This window comes from Oncorhynchus clarkii, chromosome 27, assembly GCF_045791955.1.
Source record: "Oncorhynchus clarkii lewisi isolate Uvic-CL-2024 chromosome 27, UVic_Ocla_1.0, whole genome shotgun sequence".
NCBI lineage: Eukaryota > Metazoa > Chordata > Actinopteri > Salmoniformes > Salmonidae > Oncorhynchus > Oncorhynchus clarkii.
In genome coordinates this window covers 15,953,674-15,968,149 of record NC_092173.1, presented here as the reverse complement: position 1 = coordinate 15,968,149, position 14,476 = coordinate 15,953,674, and the positions used below count along the sequence as shown (strand labels likewise).

The 14,476-nt window shown below is 46.5% G+C and overlaps 1 protein-coding gene across 1 annotated transcript in view; it reads left to right on the top strand.

The window, feature by feature from the left end:
- The window catches only part of LOC139385439 (neurobeachin-like), a 346,644-nt gene that overhangs the window by 95,631 nt on the left and 236,537 nt on the right, over positions 1 to 14,476 (top strand). Inside the window, exons 11-16 of the mRNA XM_071130488.1 lie at positions 4,491 to 4,599; positions 7,570 to 7,722; positions 8,839 to 9,007; positions 12,449 to 12,528; positions 13,307 to 13,369; positions 14,042 to 14,139. Of these exons, the coding sequence (XP_070986589.1) occupies positions 4,491 to 4,599; positions 7,570 to 7,722; positions 8,839 to 9,007; positions 12,449 to 12,528; positions 13,307 to 13,369; positions 14,042 to 14,139 (672 nt within the window). The remainder of the gene's footprint in view (positions 1 to 4,490; positions 4,600 to 7,569; positions 7,723 to 8,838; positions 9,008 to 12,448; positions 12,529 to 13,306; positions 13,370 to 14,041; positions 14,140 to 14,476) is intronic.

Sequence of the window (14,476 nt, the reverse complement as noted above, 5' to 3'; positions counted from 1 at the left end):
GAACCAAGGACTGATCACCCCAATCCATTAAAGTGGATACAATTTTGACCCCAATAACTACTGGGGGATATGCGTCAACAGCAACCTTGAAAAAATCCTCTGCATTATCATTAACAGCAGACTCGTACATTTCCTCAGTGAAAACAATGCACTGAGCAAATGTCAAATTAGCTTTTTACCAAATTACCATATGACAGATCACGTATTCACCCTGCATACCCTAATAGACTAACAAACAAACCAAAACAAAGGCAATTTCCAAAAAGATTTTGACCCTCAATGAGGGTCTGCTATACAAATTGATGGAAAGCGGTGTTGGAGGTAAAACATACAACATTATAAAATCCATGTACACAAACAACAAGAGTGCAGTTAAAATTGGCAAAAAACTGACACATTTCTTTCCGCAGGGCTGTGGGGTGAGACAGGGATGCAGCTTGAGCAACACCCTCTTCAACATATACAGTGCATTTGGAAAGTATTCAGACCCCTTCACTTTTTCCACAGGTTTATTCTAAAATGGATTCAATAAAAATAATTCCAGATCAATCTACACACAATACCCCATAATGACAAAGTGAAAGCAAGTTTTTAGACATGTTTGCAAATGTAGCTCGGAGGAATTGTCCGTAGAACTCTGAGACAGGATTGTGTCAAGGTACAGATCTTGGGAAGGGTACCACATTTTTTTGGCAGCATTGAAGGTCCCCAAGAACACAGCAGCCTCCATCATTGTTAAATGGAATAAGTGTGGAACCACCAAGACTCTTCCTAGATCTGGCCACCCGGCCAAACTGAGCAATCGGGGGAGAAGGGCCTTGGTCAGGGAGGTGACCAAGAACCCAGTAGTCACTCTGACAGAGTTGTTCTGTGGAGATGGGAGAACTTTCCAGAATGACAACCATCTCTGCATCACTCTACCAATCAGGCCTTTCTAGTAGAGTGGCCAGACGGAAGCCACTCCTCAGTAAAAGGCACATGACAGCCCACTTGGAGTTTGCCAAAAGGCGCCTAAAGCACTCTCAGACCATGAGAAACAAGATTCTCTGGTCTGATGAAACCAAGATTGAACTCTTTGGCCTGAATGCCAAGCGTCACGTCTGGAGGAAACCAGACACCGCTCATCACCTGGCTAATACGGTGACGCATGGTGGTGGCAGCATCATGCTGTGGGGATGTTTTTCAGCAGCAGGGACTGGGAGACTAGTCAGGATCGAGGGAAAGATGAACGGAGCAAAGTACAGAGAGACCCTTGATGAAAACCTGCCCCAGAGCCCTCAGGAGCTCAGACTGGGGCGAAGGTTCACCTTCCATCCGTACAACGACCCTAAGCACACAGCCAAAATAATGCAGGAGTGGCTTCGGGACATATCTCTGAATGTCTTTGAGTGTCCCAGCCAGATCCCAGACTTGAACCAGATCGAACATCTCTGGAGAGACCTGAAAATCGCTGTGCAGCAACACTTCCCATCCAACCTGATAGAGCTTGAGAGGATCTGCAGAGAAGAATGGGAGAAACTCCCCAAATACAGGTGTGCCAAGTGTCATACATAGTAGTGTCATACATTTGCAAAATTTTTTTGCTTTGTCATTATCGGGTATCGTGTGTAGATTGATAGGGAAAAAATTATTTCATCCATTTTAGAACAAGGCTGGAACATAACAAAATGTGGGAAAAGTGATTCTACAACCACCTAAAAGAAAGCAATTCCCAAACCTTCCATAACAAAGCCATCACATACAGACAGATTAACCTAGAGAAGAGTCCCCTTTAGCAAGCTGGTCCTGGGGCTCTGTTCACAAACATAAACCGACCCCACAGAGCCCCAGGACAGAAACACAATTAGACCCAACCAAATCATGACAAAAATATAATTACTTGATACTTCGGAAATAATTGACCAATAAAACAGAGCAACATGGAATGCTATTTGGCCCTAAACAGTGAGTACATAGTGGCAGAAAACCTGATCACTGTGACTGACCCAAACAATTAAAGAAAGCTTTGACTATGTACAGACTCAGTGAGCACAGCCTTGCTATTGAGAGAAGCCGCCATAGGCAGACCTGGCTCTCAAGAGGGATACCTAGTGAGTTTTCCAAATGAATGTATCCAACCAAAATGTGGTTTCAACGTTTAACCAGAGAGGTGCCTTAATCGACATCCATGTCTTCGGCGCCCAGGGAACAGTGGGTTAACTGCCTTGCTTAGGGGCAGAACAACATATTTTTACCTTGTCAGCTCAGGGATTCGATCCAGCAACATTCCATTTACTGGCCCAACACTCTAACCACTAGGCTACCTGCCGCCCCAAGAGAAGACAGTATGTGCACACTGCCCACAAAATGAGGTGGAAGCTGAGCTTCACTTCCTAACCTCCTGCCAAATGTATGACCATATTAGAGACGCATACAGTATTTCCATCAGATTACACAGACCCACAAAGAATTCCAAAACATGTCCAATTTTGATAAATTCACATCTGTTGGGTGAAATACCACAGTGTGCCATAACAGCAACACGATTTGTGACCTGTTGCCACAAGAAAAGGGCAACCAATGAAGAACAAACAGCAATGTAAATACAACCCATATTTATGTTTTTTATTTCCCCTGTTTGTACTAATATGCACATCGTTACAACACTGTATATAGACATAATATGACATTTGAAATGTCTCTATTCCTTTGAAACTTTTGTGAGTGTTTACTGTTAATTTTGTATTGTTTATTTCACTTTTGCTTATTATCTATTTCACTTGCTTTGGCAATGTAAACATATGTTTCCCATGCCAATAAAGCCTGTTGAATTGAATTAATGCCATTAATCGTGATTGACAACACGGTGGGCTGTCGCCAGCCAGTTGCATACGTAGTCTGTGTCCAGAGTCTAAGAAGGTCATCATCTCTCCCCACTACACTGGCTCTTGTCCTGCAGAGCTGTGTGCTCATCATTGTGCCATTGTGATGTGTCTGGGCCTGGAGAGAGTCCCTCTGGAGGATGGGAGGAAAGCGGATTAGCGAGTGTCAGAGAGAGCCTCTGTCATACTGCCAAGACACAGTCACTCTGCCAGGACAGGCTTTAACTGAGGGACCCACTACGAAGACAGTAACTGACCCCAATGCAGCAGTAAACAGCCCCTCCACTTCTTCTCAGAGGACACCATGTCTTTGGCATTAGAGACTGATAAATGGACTAGGATGGGCTGGGGCTACAATATGAGGTTTGGGGCTAGGAGATTAGGCTGGGCTAGGAGATTAGGCTGGGCTAGGAGAGAAGGCTGGGGCTAGGAGATTAGGCTGGGGCTAGGAGAGAAGGCTGAAACTAGGAGATGAGGCTGGAGCTAGGAGAGAAGGCTGGAGCTAGGAGAGAAGGCTGGAACTAGGGGATGAGGCAGGGGCTAGGAGAGAAGGCTGGGCTAGGAGATTAGGCTGGGCTAGGAGATGAGGCTGGGGCTAGGAGAGAAGGCTGGGCTAGGAGATTAGGCTGGGCTAGGAGATGAGGCCGTGGCTAGGAGAGAAGGCTGGGCTATGAGATTAGGCTGGGCTAGGAGAGAAGGCTGGGGATAGGAGATTAGGCTGGGGCTAGGAGAGAAGGCTGGGCTAGGAGATTAGGCTGGGCTAGGAGATTAGGCTGGGCTAGGAGAGAAGGCTGGGGCTAGGAGATTAGGCGGGGCTAGGAGATTAGGCTGGGCTAGGAGAGAAGGCTGGGGCTAGGAGATTAGGCTGGGCTAGGAGATGAGGCTGGGGCTAGGAGAGAAGACTGGGGCTAGGAGATGAGGCTGGGGCTAGGAGATGAGGCTGGGGCTGGGGCTAGGAGAGAAGGCTGGGGCTAGGAGATGAGGCTGGGGGTGAAGCTAGGAGAGAAGTCTGGGGCTAGGAGAGAAGGCTGGGGCTAGGAGATGAGGCTGGGCGCTGGGGATAGGAGAGAAGGCTGGGGCTAGGAGATGAGGCTAGGCGCTGGGACTAGGAGATGAGTCTGGGGCTAGAACATGAGGCAGGGAGTTGGGGCAAGGAGAGAAGGCTGGGGCCATATGAGTCTGGGCCTAGGAGATGAGTCTGGGCCTAGGAGATGAGTCTGGGCCTAGGAGATGAGTCTGTGGCTAGGAGATGAGGCTGGGAGCTGGGGGGTTAGGATATACAGTCTCTAGCTGATTGCTGACTTCCTTAGAAGATGACCTTGAATTAGCCTATCCTCTGTCTGTCTCTCTCCAATTCTGCTGCTGCCTTATATAATTTTCCCTCTCGACTACCTGACTGGTAGGATAATCAGAGGAACAAGGTTTGCCTAGAGATGGTAAAGGAGAATCTACACTACTGAGACACAGACATTCCCAGGACCACCATACTGTATGATATAATGATGGTATTGCACAGTAGAGGAGCAATTTATCTACATTTTGACACATTTGGCTTTTTATTTGCGTACTCCTGCACACCTCCTGATGTGTGTCCATATCCTTATAATCCTGTGTGTATGTGTGTTGCAGTGCCACCCTCCTGGTGTTCCTGGTTGACCTGTTGAAGAGCTCAGTGGCGATGCAGGAACAGATGCTGGGAGGGAAAGGATTCCTTGTAATCGGGTTTCTGCTGGAGAAGGTAGAAACTCTAACCTAAACCATAAATCACACTGGAGATAAGGCATGGTCTCTTTGTCATCTTCCATAGTTTTGAATGCATGTCCTGCTTTGCTTTGATGTTGTGTCTATATGGGTTTTTAATGATCCAATCAATCAATCAAAATCAATCAATTAAATCAATACTTCATAGCTTGTACCTCAAATGGCACGCTATTCCCCATATAGTGCACTACAGTTGACCAAATCTACAGGGTTTGGTTTGGCCTAATTGTCACGATTGTCGTTTAAATAAGTGGACCAAGGCGTAGCGTGAGTAGAGTTCCACATATTTATTACAGTGAAACTTAAAAACAACAAAGAACTAACGAACGTGCAGTACGTAGCGCACATATGCACTAAACAAAACAATATCCCACAACGCAGATGGGAAAAGGGACACACTAAGTATGATCCCCAATTAGAGGCAACGATATTCAGCTGTCTCCAATTGGGAACCATACTCACACACCAACATAGAACTATAATAACTAGAAAAAAAACCTAGTCACGCTATTACACCATAGAAAAAACCGAGGGCTCTCTATGGTCAGGGCGTGACAGTACCCCCCACAAAGGTGCGGACTCCGACCGCAAAAACCTGAACCTAGATGGGGTGGGCAACTAGCGTCGGTGGCAACTAGCGCCGGTGGCAGCTCCGGTGCGGGACGTAGCACCGCTCAGACCGCGGATCCGGCCATGAAGTCGGGCTGAATGCCGTGCCCGGACCAGGCAACAGCTCAGAGGAAGACTCCGGCCATGGAGCGGGACTGGACGCCGTGCCTGGACTGAGAACCGGTGCAGAGGAAGACTCCGGCCATGGAGCAGGACTGGATGCCGTGCTTGGACCGGGCACCAGTGCAGAGGAAGACTCCGGCCATGGAGCGGGACTGGACGCCGTGCCTGGACTGAGCACCGGTGCAGAGGAAGGCTCAGGCCATGGAGCGGGACTGGACACCGTGCCTGGACTGAGCACCGGTGCAGAGGAAGGCTCCGGCCATGGAGTGGGACTGGACACCGTGCCTGAACTGTGCACCGGTGCAGGAAGCTCTGGGCCGTGAACTGTCGCTGGAAGCTCTGGGCTGTAGACCATCGCTGGAGACTCAGGGCTGGTGACACGCTCTTTAGGGTTAGTGCGGGGAGCCGGCACAGGACGTACCGGGCTGGGGAGGCGCACTGGAGGCCTGGTGCGTGTAGCCGGCACAGGTTTCACCGGACTGATGACATGCTCTTCAGGGCGAGTGCGCTGCAGAATACACCTAACCAACATCTCTCTGCAATCTCCCTCCTCCAATTGCTCCATCGACTCCCAGACGGTCTCTGGCTCTCTCCTCGGCTCAGCCGACCGCCCCTTGTGCCCCCCCTTCCCAAAAAATAATTTGGGGTTGCCCTTGGGCTGTTTGTGGCTGTGGACCCCGGCGTCATCGCTGTCCTCCTATACTCCTGGCGATTCCCGCCAAGGAATGATCTCGCATCCACCCAGTATTTCCTCCCATGTCCAACTCTCCTTTACCTCCTGGGCACGCTGCTTGGTCCTGTAGTGGTGGGATATTCTGTCACGTTTGTCGTATACATAATGAGTGGACCAAGGCGCAGCGTGAGTAGAGTTCCACATATTTATTACAGTGAAACTTAAAACAATAAAGAATTAACGAACGTGCAGTACGTAGCGCACATATGCACTAAACAAAACAATATCCCACAACGCAGATGGGAAAAGGGACACACTAAGTATGATCCCCAAAACGATATTCAGCTGCCTCCAATTGGGAACCATACTCACACACCAACATAGAACTATAATAACTAGAAAACCTCCCTAGTCCCGCTCTGACCTATTACACCATTAGTGTCATGCCCTGACCCCGAGGGCTCTCTATGGTCAGGGCATGACACTAATAGAGCTCTGGTCAAAAGGTAGTGCACTATATAGGGAGTAGAGTGCAATTTAAGTTTACCCGTTCTTACTTTCTATGGTGTGCCAGGCAACAGCTGATGACAGTTATTTATAGATTGATATCTTTCAACCAATGTCCTTTAATATTCTGTAGTTCAAAAGCCTCTTTACTCCTCACTCTCAGTCCAAGGATATCAGAAAAGGACCAGAATTAGATCCATGGTACTGAAACAGACAGGGACACAACAGGGCATCAGCCAGTCAGATGGACTCTGTAATGCTGTTTGAAACATGGAGCCCAGTAGGCCTCGGACTGATAAGATCAAACCACAGATCAAAGAACAGAGCAGAGAGGCACAGAGGTGAGGAAGAGATTTGGAAGAAGAATCCACTTTGTGTTTTGAAGGGTATGTCGTCTCACTGCTTCCCCAGCCAGCTGCTGTCAGGCTGTGTCCAAAATGGCATCCTATTCCCAACATAGTGCACTTCTTTTGACCAGAGCCCTATGGGGCCTTTTTGGATGCAGACAGACTGTCCTGTAGCATCCTGACATCTATCCATCAGAGTCCAGCAGAGCCCAGATCTCAGGGCCAGGAACAGGTGGCTGTAACAGGGGCCCGACAGGGGAAGCACTTTATCCCTTTCTCTCTCTCTCTGTCTCTCTCTCTTTCTCTCCTCTCTCTCCCGCTGCCAACTCTCACACACTCACACCATCCTACCATCTGGTTTAGATCTGTTTATACCACAGCTAGAATATTAGGAGAGACTACCTGTACCTGGTCAGGAGACATTTTGACAGACAACAATAATAACAGAAAGACTCCTGGATGCTCAGTCAAATGCTCTCAAACTTGGCTTGTTTGGTGAAATGTCTATACATCCCAGTTGATTACTTCAAAATGGTGAAACTCCTCGATGGCACTGCCCATGCTAAAACAGGCAAGTAAACCCTCTATTCAACTATGGTTTGCTTATTATTATTGATTGATTGATTGGTTGACTAGGTTGATTGATTGATTGAATATCCAGTGGTCTGACCATTCCCTGTGCCCTCAGTCCTCCAGGGTCCACATCACTCGTGCGGTCCTGGAGCAGTTCCTGTCCTTCGCTAAGTACCTGGATGGGTTAACCCATGGAGCGCCACTCCTCAAACAGCTCTGTGACCACATCCTGTTCAACGCAGCCATCTGGATACACACCCCCGCCAAGGTAAGCCCTGTCCGACACCCCCACCATGGTAAGCTCCATCCCCACACCACCACCCAATCTGGTTCCACTGGGTCCAGGTAGCTCCATGGTAACCCACCTGAGTTCTGACTCGCTGAAGACTGTTTAGAGCGTTACTCACTTCTACCATGATCCATTATGTAACACAACAGGGTCCTGATATTAGTGGATATTTTCTCCTCTGTATTGAAGGCTGCACCACTGACTCAGGTTTACTGCCAGCTGTCACAATCAGCTCCTCAACCCTGATAAGTATTGAAAGTCAAAGAGTGAAAACACATAATAACCCGTGAAGAAGTGGATGAGGCGGATCAGAGGAGCTGGGTTGTGTGGAGAATCCATTCTCCTCACTGACACCGCTGCTGGTGGCTCTTATGAATAAACACACAACAGCTGAGGGGAAAAATGTCTCAGGAGTTGTGGTTGAGAGAGTCTCTGGAGGACATCCTCAGACCCCCACACACACTCCTCTCACATTGAGCAGAGAGCGAGCGAGAGAGATTGTTGTTACTGTGTTCCCGTGGACAATATTGATTATTATTATTTTAATTATGTTAATATTGTAAATCTCCAAAGTAAACTTTGGCAATATGTTCAATGTTACGTCATGCCGATGAGAGAGAGGGAGAGAGAACTGGCTTGGAGCACTTTTAGATATCTCCTCTCTGTTAGATGGAGTAAATGCTGTAGAGGGACTGTGTAGGATTATAGTCCAGTCTATTGCTAATTACAGAGGCTGTATTAATGAGCCTGAACAGAGCACAGCGGAGAGACGGAGAGGGGGGTGATGAGAGGAGGCTATTATAGTGGGTTCTAATGAGTGTGATGTATGGTGAGCAACAGCAGCCTGTCTCGCTCTCTGTTCTACACCTGCATGGAGGGTGATGGGCTCAGCTCAGCTTGAACCTCTTTAATTCCGTTCACAGCCTTAATGTAATACTTTGAGCAGCCTGGAGTGGGTTATAAATGATTATACCTGATAGCGATATTAATGTAGAATCACTGGGTATAGGTTCATGGTTTGTTTGTTTGTGTGTTTGTGCGCGCATTCATGCGTGTGTGTACTCGCATTCATGCGTGTGTGTACTCTCCCCTCAGGTCCAGCTCTCTCTGTACACATACCTGTCTGCAGAGTTTATCGGCACAGCAACCATCTACAACACCATCCGTCGTATTGGGACTGTGCTGCAGCTGATGCACAGTCTGAAGTACTACTACTGGACCTGTAACCCTGAGGCCAGCAGTGGCATTACACCTAAAGGACTGGGTAAACACACACACACCACTCACACACCACTCATACACCACTCACACACCACTCACACACCACAGGTCCAGAGATGACAGGCATCTCCTCTCTGTGTAGTAACAGGCTGCCATGAGGCGGCTGTCTGCTGTGTTGGAAGTCAAAGTCACCCTGAACTGTCATGTCTTCTTCCTCTCTCAGCTTTTTCTCTCTGAAACTATTTAGAAGGCTCCGAGGGCCAGGTTCTGATACAGACCTACAGTATATGGTTGGAAGCAGTACTGTATGTATCCTACAGGTCAGGTTAGAACAGTGCTGATGAACCTGGTCTTTGTCTCAAATGGCATCCTATAGGGCTCCAGGCAAAAGAAGTGCACTATGTAAGGAATAGGGTGCCATTTGGAGAGAAGTGCAGTTTATTCCACAGAGGAAGTAGATGTGTATTAACTGTGTAATGAATAGTTGATGCAGCAGCTTAGCCTCTATTGACAGAGTTCACATGGTTAATGATTGCTCATGAAGCCCAGAAAACAGCAAGCAGCATGAACATTAATCAGCAGTAGGCTGGAGAATGTTGCCAGAGCTACAGACTAGTCCTATATGAAATATTGAGGAGAGCTACAGTACAGATCTATGTGAAGTAGGATACTGAGTGTGTTTGTCTGTTGAAGGGAGAGTTTTATATAGAGACAGCTCTGGAACGTTCTGCTACGTTTCTATTCTGATCTGGGGAAGGGTTTGGACATTCTGGGCAGTTTTTACTGATGTTGATGAATAATAGATATTGTGTTTGTTTGTTTTGGTTGTTCTTACTAATGTCATGGCCTGTTTTGCTTTAGTATGTGTTGCAAAAACAGTGAGACAAACAGTACTAGTGTATAAGATATTTGTTGAAGTTCGTAGCCATGTTCTGCTTGTTGAAGTTAGTAGCCATGTTCTGTTTCTTGAGGTTAGTAGCCATGTTCTGTTTGTTGAGGTTCGTAGCCATGTTCTGTTTGTTGAGGTTAGTAGCCATGTTCTGTTTGTTGAGGTTCGTTGCCATGTTCTGTTTGTTGAGGTTAGTAGCCATGTTCTGTTTGTTGAAGTTCGTAGCCATGTTCTGTTTAAGGTTCGTAGCCATGTTCTGTTTGTTGAAGTTAGTAGCCATGTTCTGTTTGTTGAGGTTCGTAGCCATGTTCTGTTTGTTGAGGTTAGTAGCCATGTTCTGTTTGTTGAGGTTAGTAGCCATGTTCTGTTTGTTGAGGTTAGTAGCCATGTTCTGTTTGTTGAGGTTAGTAGCCATGTTCTGTTTGTTGAGGTTAGTAGCCATGTTCTGTTCTGTTGAAGTTCGTAGCCATGTTCTGTTTGCTGAGGTTCGTAGAACCTGGAGGTTACGTTATGATCCTTCTATTTCCATTAGATCTGTTTTTCCTTTGTCTCAGAGCACTGTGGTGTTGCCTGTAGATAGGGAGAGGGAATGGGAGGGAGATGGAGAGAGATAAAGGGAGATAGGGAGAGAGCTAGTAGATAATCAAGTGTTCAATTATAAGAACAAAGAGATGGTGGTTGGAACGGAGCTGCTGTTGCAGGTACACTCTGGCTACATCCTAAATGGCACCCTATTCCCTATATAGTCCACTACTTTTGACCAGGGCCCTTAGGTAAAAAGTAGTGTACTATGTATGGAATGGAATGTAGGTAATAAGGTGCCATTTGGGACGCAGACACACTTTGTCTCTGGAAATGTTGCTGCTGGTTTCTCTGGGAGTCTGTAAATAGAGAGCCATCAAATTAAACCAATGCATCAACCTCTCACACACAGCCACTGCAGTGCAGGCTCAATTTCTCTCAATCCCTAACATGCGCTCGCACACACACAATCTCTCTCTCTCTCGCCCTTGCACTCTCTCTCTCTCGTTCTCGCTCTCGTGCTCTGTCTCTCTCTGAATTATTATGTTAGACACACAGTCTGTTGGTCCTGCTCCTCTTATGTAGTCACATCCTCTGAAGTCACATTTCTAATTTCAGGTCACACTCCCAGCGTCTGGAACTGATCCATTTGGATAAGAGCCGTAACAATATTTTCTACATTCCAAGTGGCACCCTATTCCCTACGTAGTGCACTACTGTGACCAGAGCCCTATAGGGCACTATAAGGATTAGGGTGTCATTTTGGACACATAATATTGTCTCATCTTGCACATGGCTGAGAACCTGTGTATCCTCCCAGTGAAAACATAGAGTATTGATCAACCCTGTGAAATATTATCCAAAGCTATTACTGCCTGCTTTATCTGAACCAAGCCAAGGGTGAAAGTAAAATTAGTTCAATTTCCTAAGTCTCTATAATAGGATGTGTGTAGGAAGCACACGGTCATGATTGCTATGGGATTAATTACCAGTCGAGTCACACTGACTCACTGTAGCGAGGAGGAGAAAAAGGATTTCTGCATTAATAACACAAACATAAATCATTTATCAATAAAGTGAACCTTATACTCCTCCTGCCCAATACGCCCAGGGCAGGTTGACTGAACCAACCAATGAGAGCCTGAGGATCAACAGTCCATGAATGTAATTGGTTGTGATTAAGTTGGATGCAGCATGTGGATGCAGCTGTGTTTTTAAGGATGTTGTTATCTACGACTTGTTCTGTCTCTGTACTGTGTTCTCAGATGGCTCTCTATTAATCCGTCTGACAAGGAGCTGAGGGAGCCTGTGTTGAAGGGGTTCCATTGATTTCTGAGGGGAAACAGGACAGTCAGATGTTGTGTTACATTGTGTCTGACAGCAGAGCTATCCTCACTCTGGGAGATACATTCTCATATGTATTGTTTAAATGAAAGCTTGGTGTTATTGATCTCTCTGTGGCAGAAACCTGTCCACGTACACTATATGTAGAACAGTATGTTGACAACCTTTCAAATTAGTGGATTCGGCTATTTCGGCCACAACCGTTGCTGACAGATGTATAAAATGCAGCACACAGCCTTGCAATCTCCATAGACAAACATTGACAGTATAATGGTCTTACTGAAGAGCTCAGTGACTTATAATATGGCACCGTCATAGGATGCAACCTTTCCAACAAGTCAGTTTGTCAAACCTCTGCCTCTGCTAGAGCGGCCATGGTCAACTGTAAGTGCTGTTATTGTGAAGTGGAAACATGTAGGAGCATCAACGGCTCAGCCTCGAAGTGGTAGGCCACACACGCTCACAGAACGGGACCGCCGAGTCCTGAGCATAGTGCTGGGCTGCAGCTGTAATCAATAACCAACCGTCTGTAACGTGTCATATATCATATCTGGTCAGTCACCTGGGTTTGGCAGTGTTATGCATACAGCACCCTGTTGACTTGTACTGCACTCTGTAAATTTCTGATAGCGATGGATCGTCTCCGAGATGTGAAGTCAACATCAGACTTGTGTGTATGTGTGTGTGCACGTTACTGATCCCAGTGATTCGGTCTGTGTTTGTCCTCAGATGGTCCAAGGCCCACCCAGCAGGAGATCATCTCTCTCAGGGCTTTCATGTTGCTGTTCCTTAAACAACTCATCCTCAAGGTACTGCACACACACACACACACACATACACACACACACACACACACACACACACATGCACCTCCACACCAAAACAGTTTATCTCCACCAGAAAGGCATCATGGGTAATTGCTCTGGAACCATTATGGTCCAATCAGCATGCAGGTTCAGGTCCGTCCGTGTCGTGTTCAAATCAATTGCTTAGCTTCAACAACATGACAGCAGGCTCCATTTCTGCCACAACTACCACCCCCAGCAGCCTAGGCCTGCAGCCTGGGGCCACTACGGAAATAAACTGAATTTAAACGGAGGGAAAATGGCTACTAATAAAAAATATCTATAACCCTGAACAGCATCAGCTACATGCGTGCACACACACACACACACACACACACACACACACACACACACACACACACAGCTCAAACAGCAATTAACTTCCAATCTGTTCCTGCAGAGAGTCTGGTTCCTCCTCAGAAGTGTCTAAACTTTACATCACTGTAAACAACAACAGGAGACTGGGGAACGAACACGGAACGTGCTGCAATATTATAGTAATTTCACAAACCAGGATTTGTCAACTGGTTCCAAAATTAGAATCATTATCCATCAACAGCATAGCTCATGCCTACGTTTATCTCCTGGATACTGGCATACAAACACTCTGGCGTTAGCTTCAGTATATAGCAGACCTGCAGTGTTTACTAAGCAATCTAAGGCAGTTTCCCATCTGTTTCTGTTAATAGTAGGAACACATTGTTTCTTTGGTCAGTGTGAAAACGTGTGTGTCGTTTCTTAGGACCGAGGTGTGAAGGAAGATGAGCTGCAGAGTATCCTGAACTACCTGCTAACCATGCATGAGGTGAGTTTCAAGCCCCCATGGTTCTGTGCTGTTAAATTTTTTTGACTGTTATTTAACTTGGCAAGTCAGTTAAGAACAGATTCTTCATTATAATTACGTCTTATCCAGGCCAAACCCTGAATACGCTGGGCCAATTGTGCAGCTCCTTCAGAATCACGGCCGGATGGGATTTAGCCTGGTTTCGAACCAGGGACTGCAGTGACAGTGACTCTTGCACTGAGATGCAGTGTCTTAGACCACTGCACCACTCAGGAGCTGTAGTTGTGTAGGGTTGTGAGGTCTGTCCATTGATGATGGTCTGTCCATCTACTGTATAGAGCTATAATCTCTCCAACTCTCTCCCTGTCTCCCTTTCTCTATCCCTCTCCATCTCTCACCCCCTCTCTCTCCCTTTCTCTATCCCTGTCCATCTCTCACCCCCATCTCTCTCCCTTTCTCTATCCCTCTCCATCTCTCACCCCCCTCTCTCTCCCTTTCTCTATCCCTCTCCATCTCTCACCCCCCTCTCTCTCCCTTTCTCTATCCCTCTCCATCTCTCACCCCCCTCTCTCTCCCTTTCTCTATCCCTCTCTCTTTCTTTTTCTAATTCTCTCTCTCTCTCTCTCTCTCTCTCTCTCTCTATCTATCTATCTATCTATCTATCTATCTATCTATCTATCTATCTATCTATAGGATGATAATATCCATGATGTTCTTCAGCTGGTAGTGGCTCTGATGTCAGAACACCCAGCCTCCATGATTCCAGCTTTCGACCAGAGGAACGGCATAAGGTACACACACACAGCCCTTGGGGAACAAAGCCCCCTTTCTGTTGATGCACAAAATGCATGTAATAACATCACATCTCTAACACTGGAGCCAGTGTTGTGAATCTACATGATACCTGTTGAATAATTCACATATTCTGTAAGAAGAAATCTACATAGAAATGATATGATATTAACATATTCATTTTTATTTCAGACACTGATGATCAAACATACTGTATGCCCTGTGTATTCTATGAAATATACATGTATATCAGCCACTGACTCCTGCGGAGTTCTCAGAATCTTCACTGCAGGAAATGGAATGGCTCAGTTTTGATCAGGAAAATAATTTAGTTGT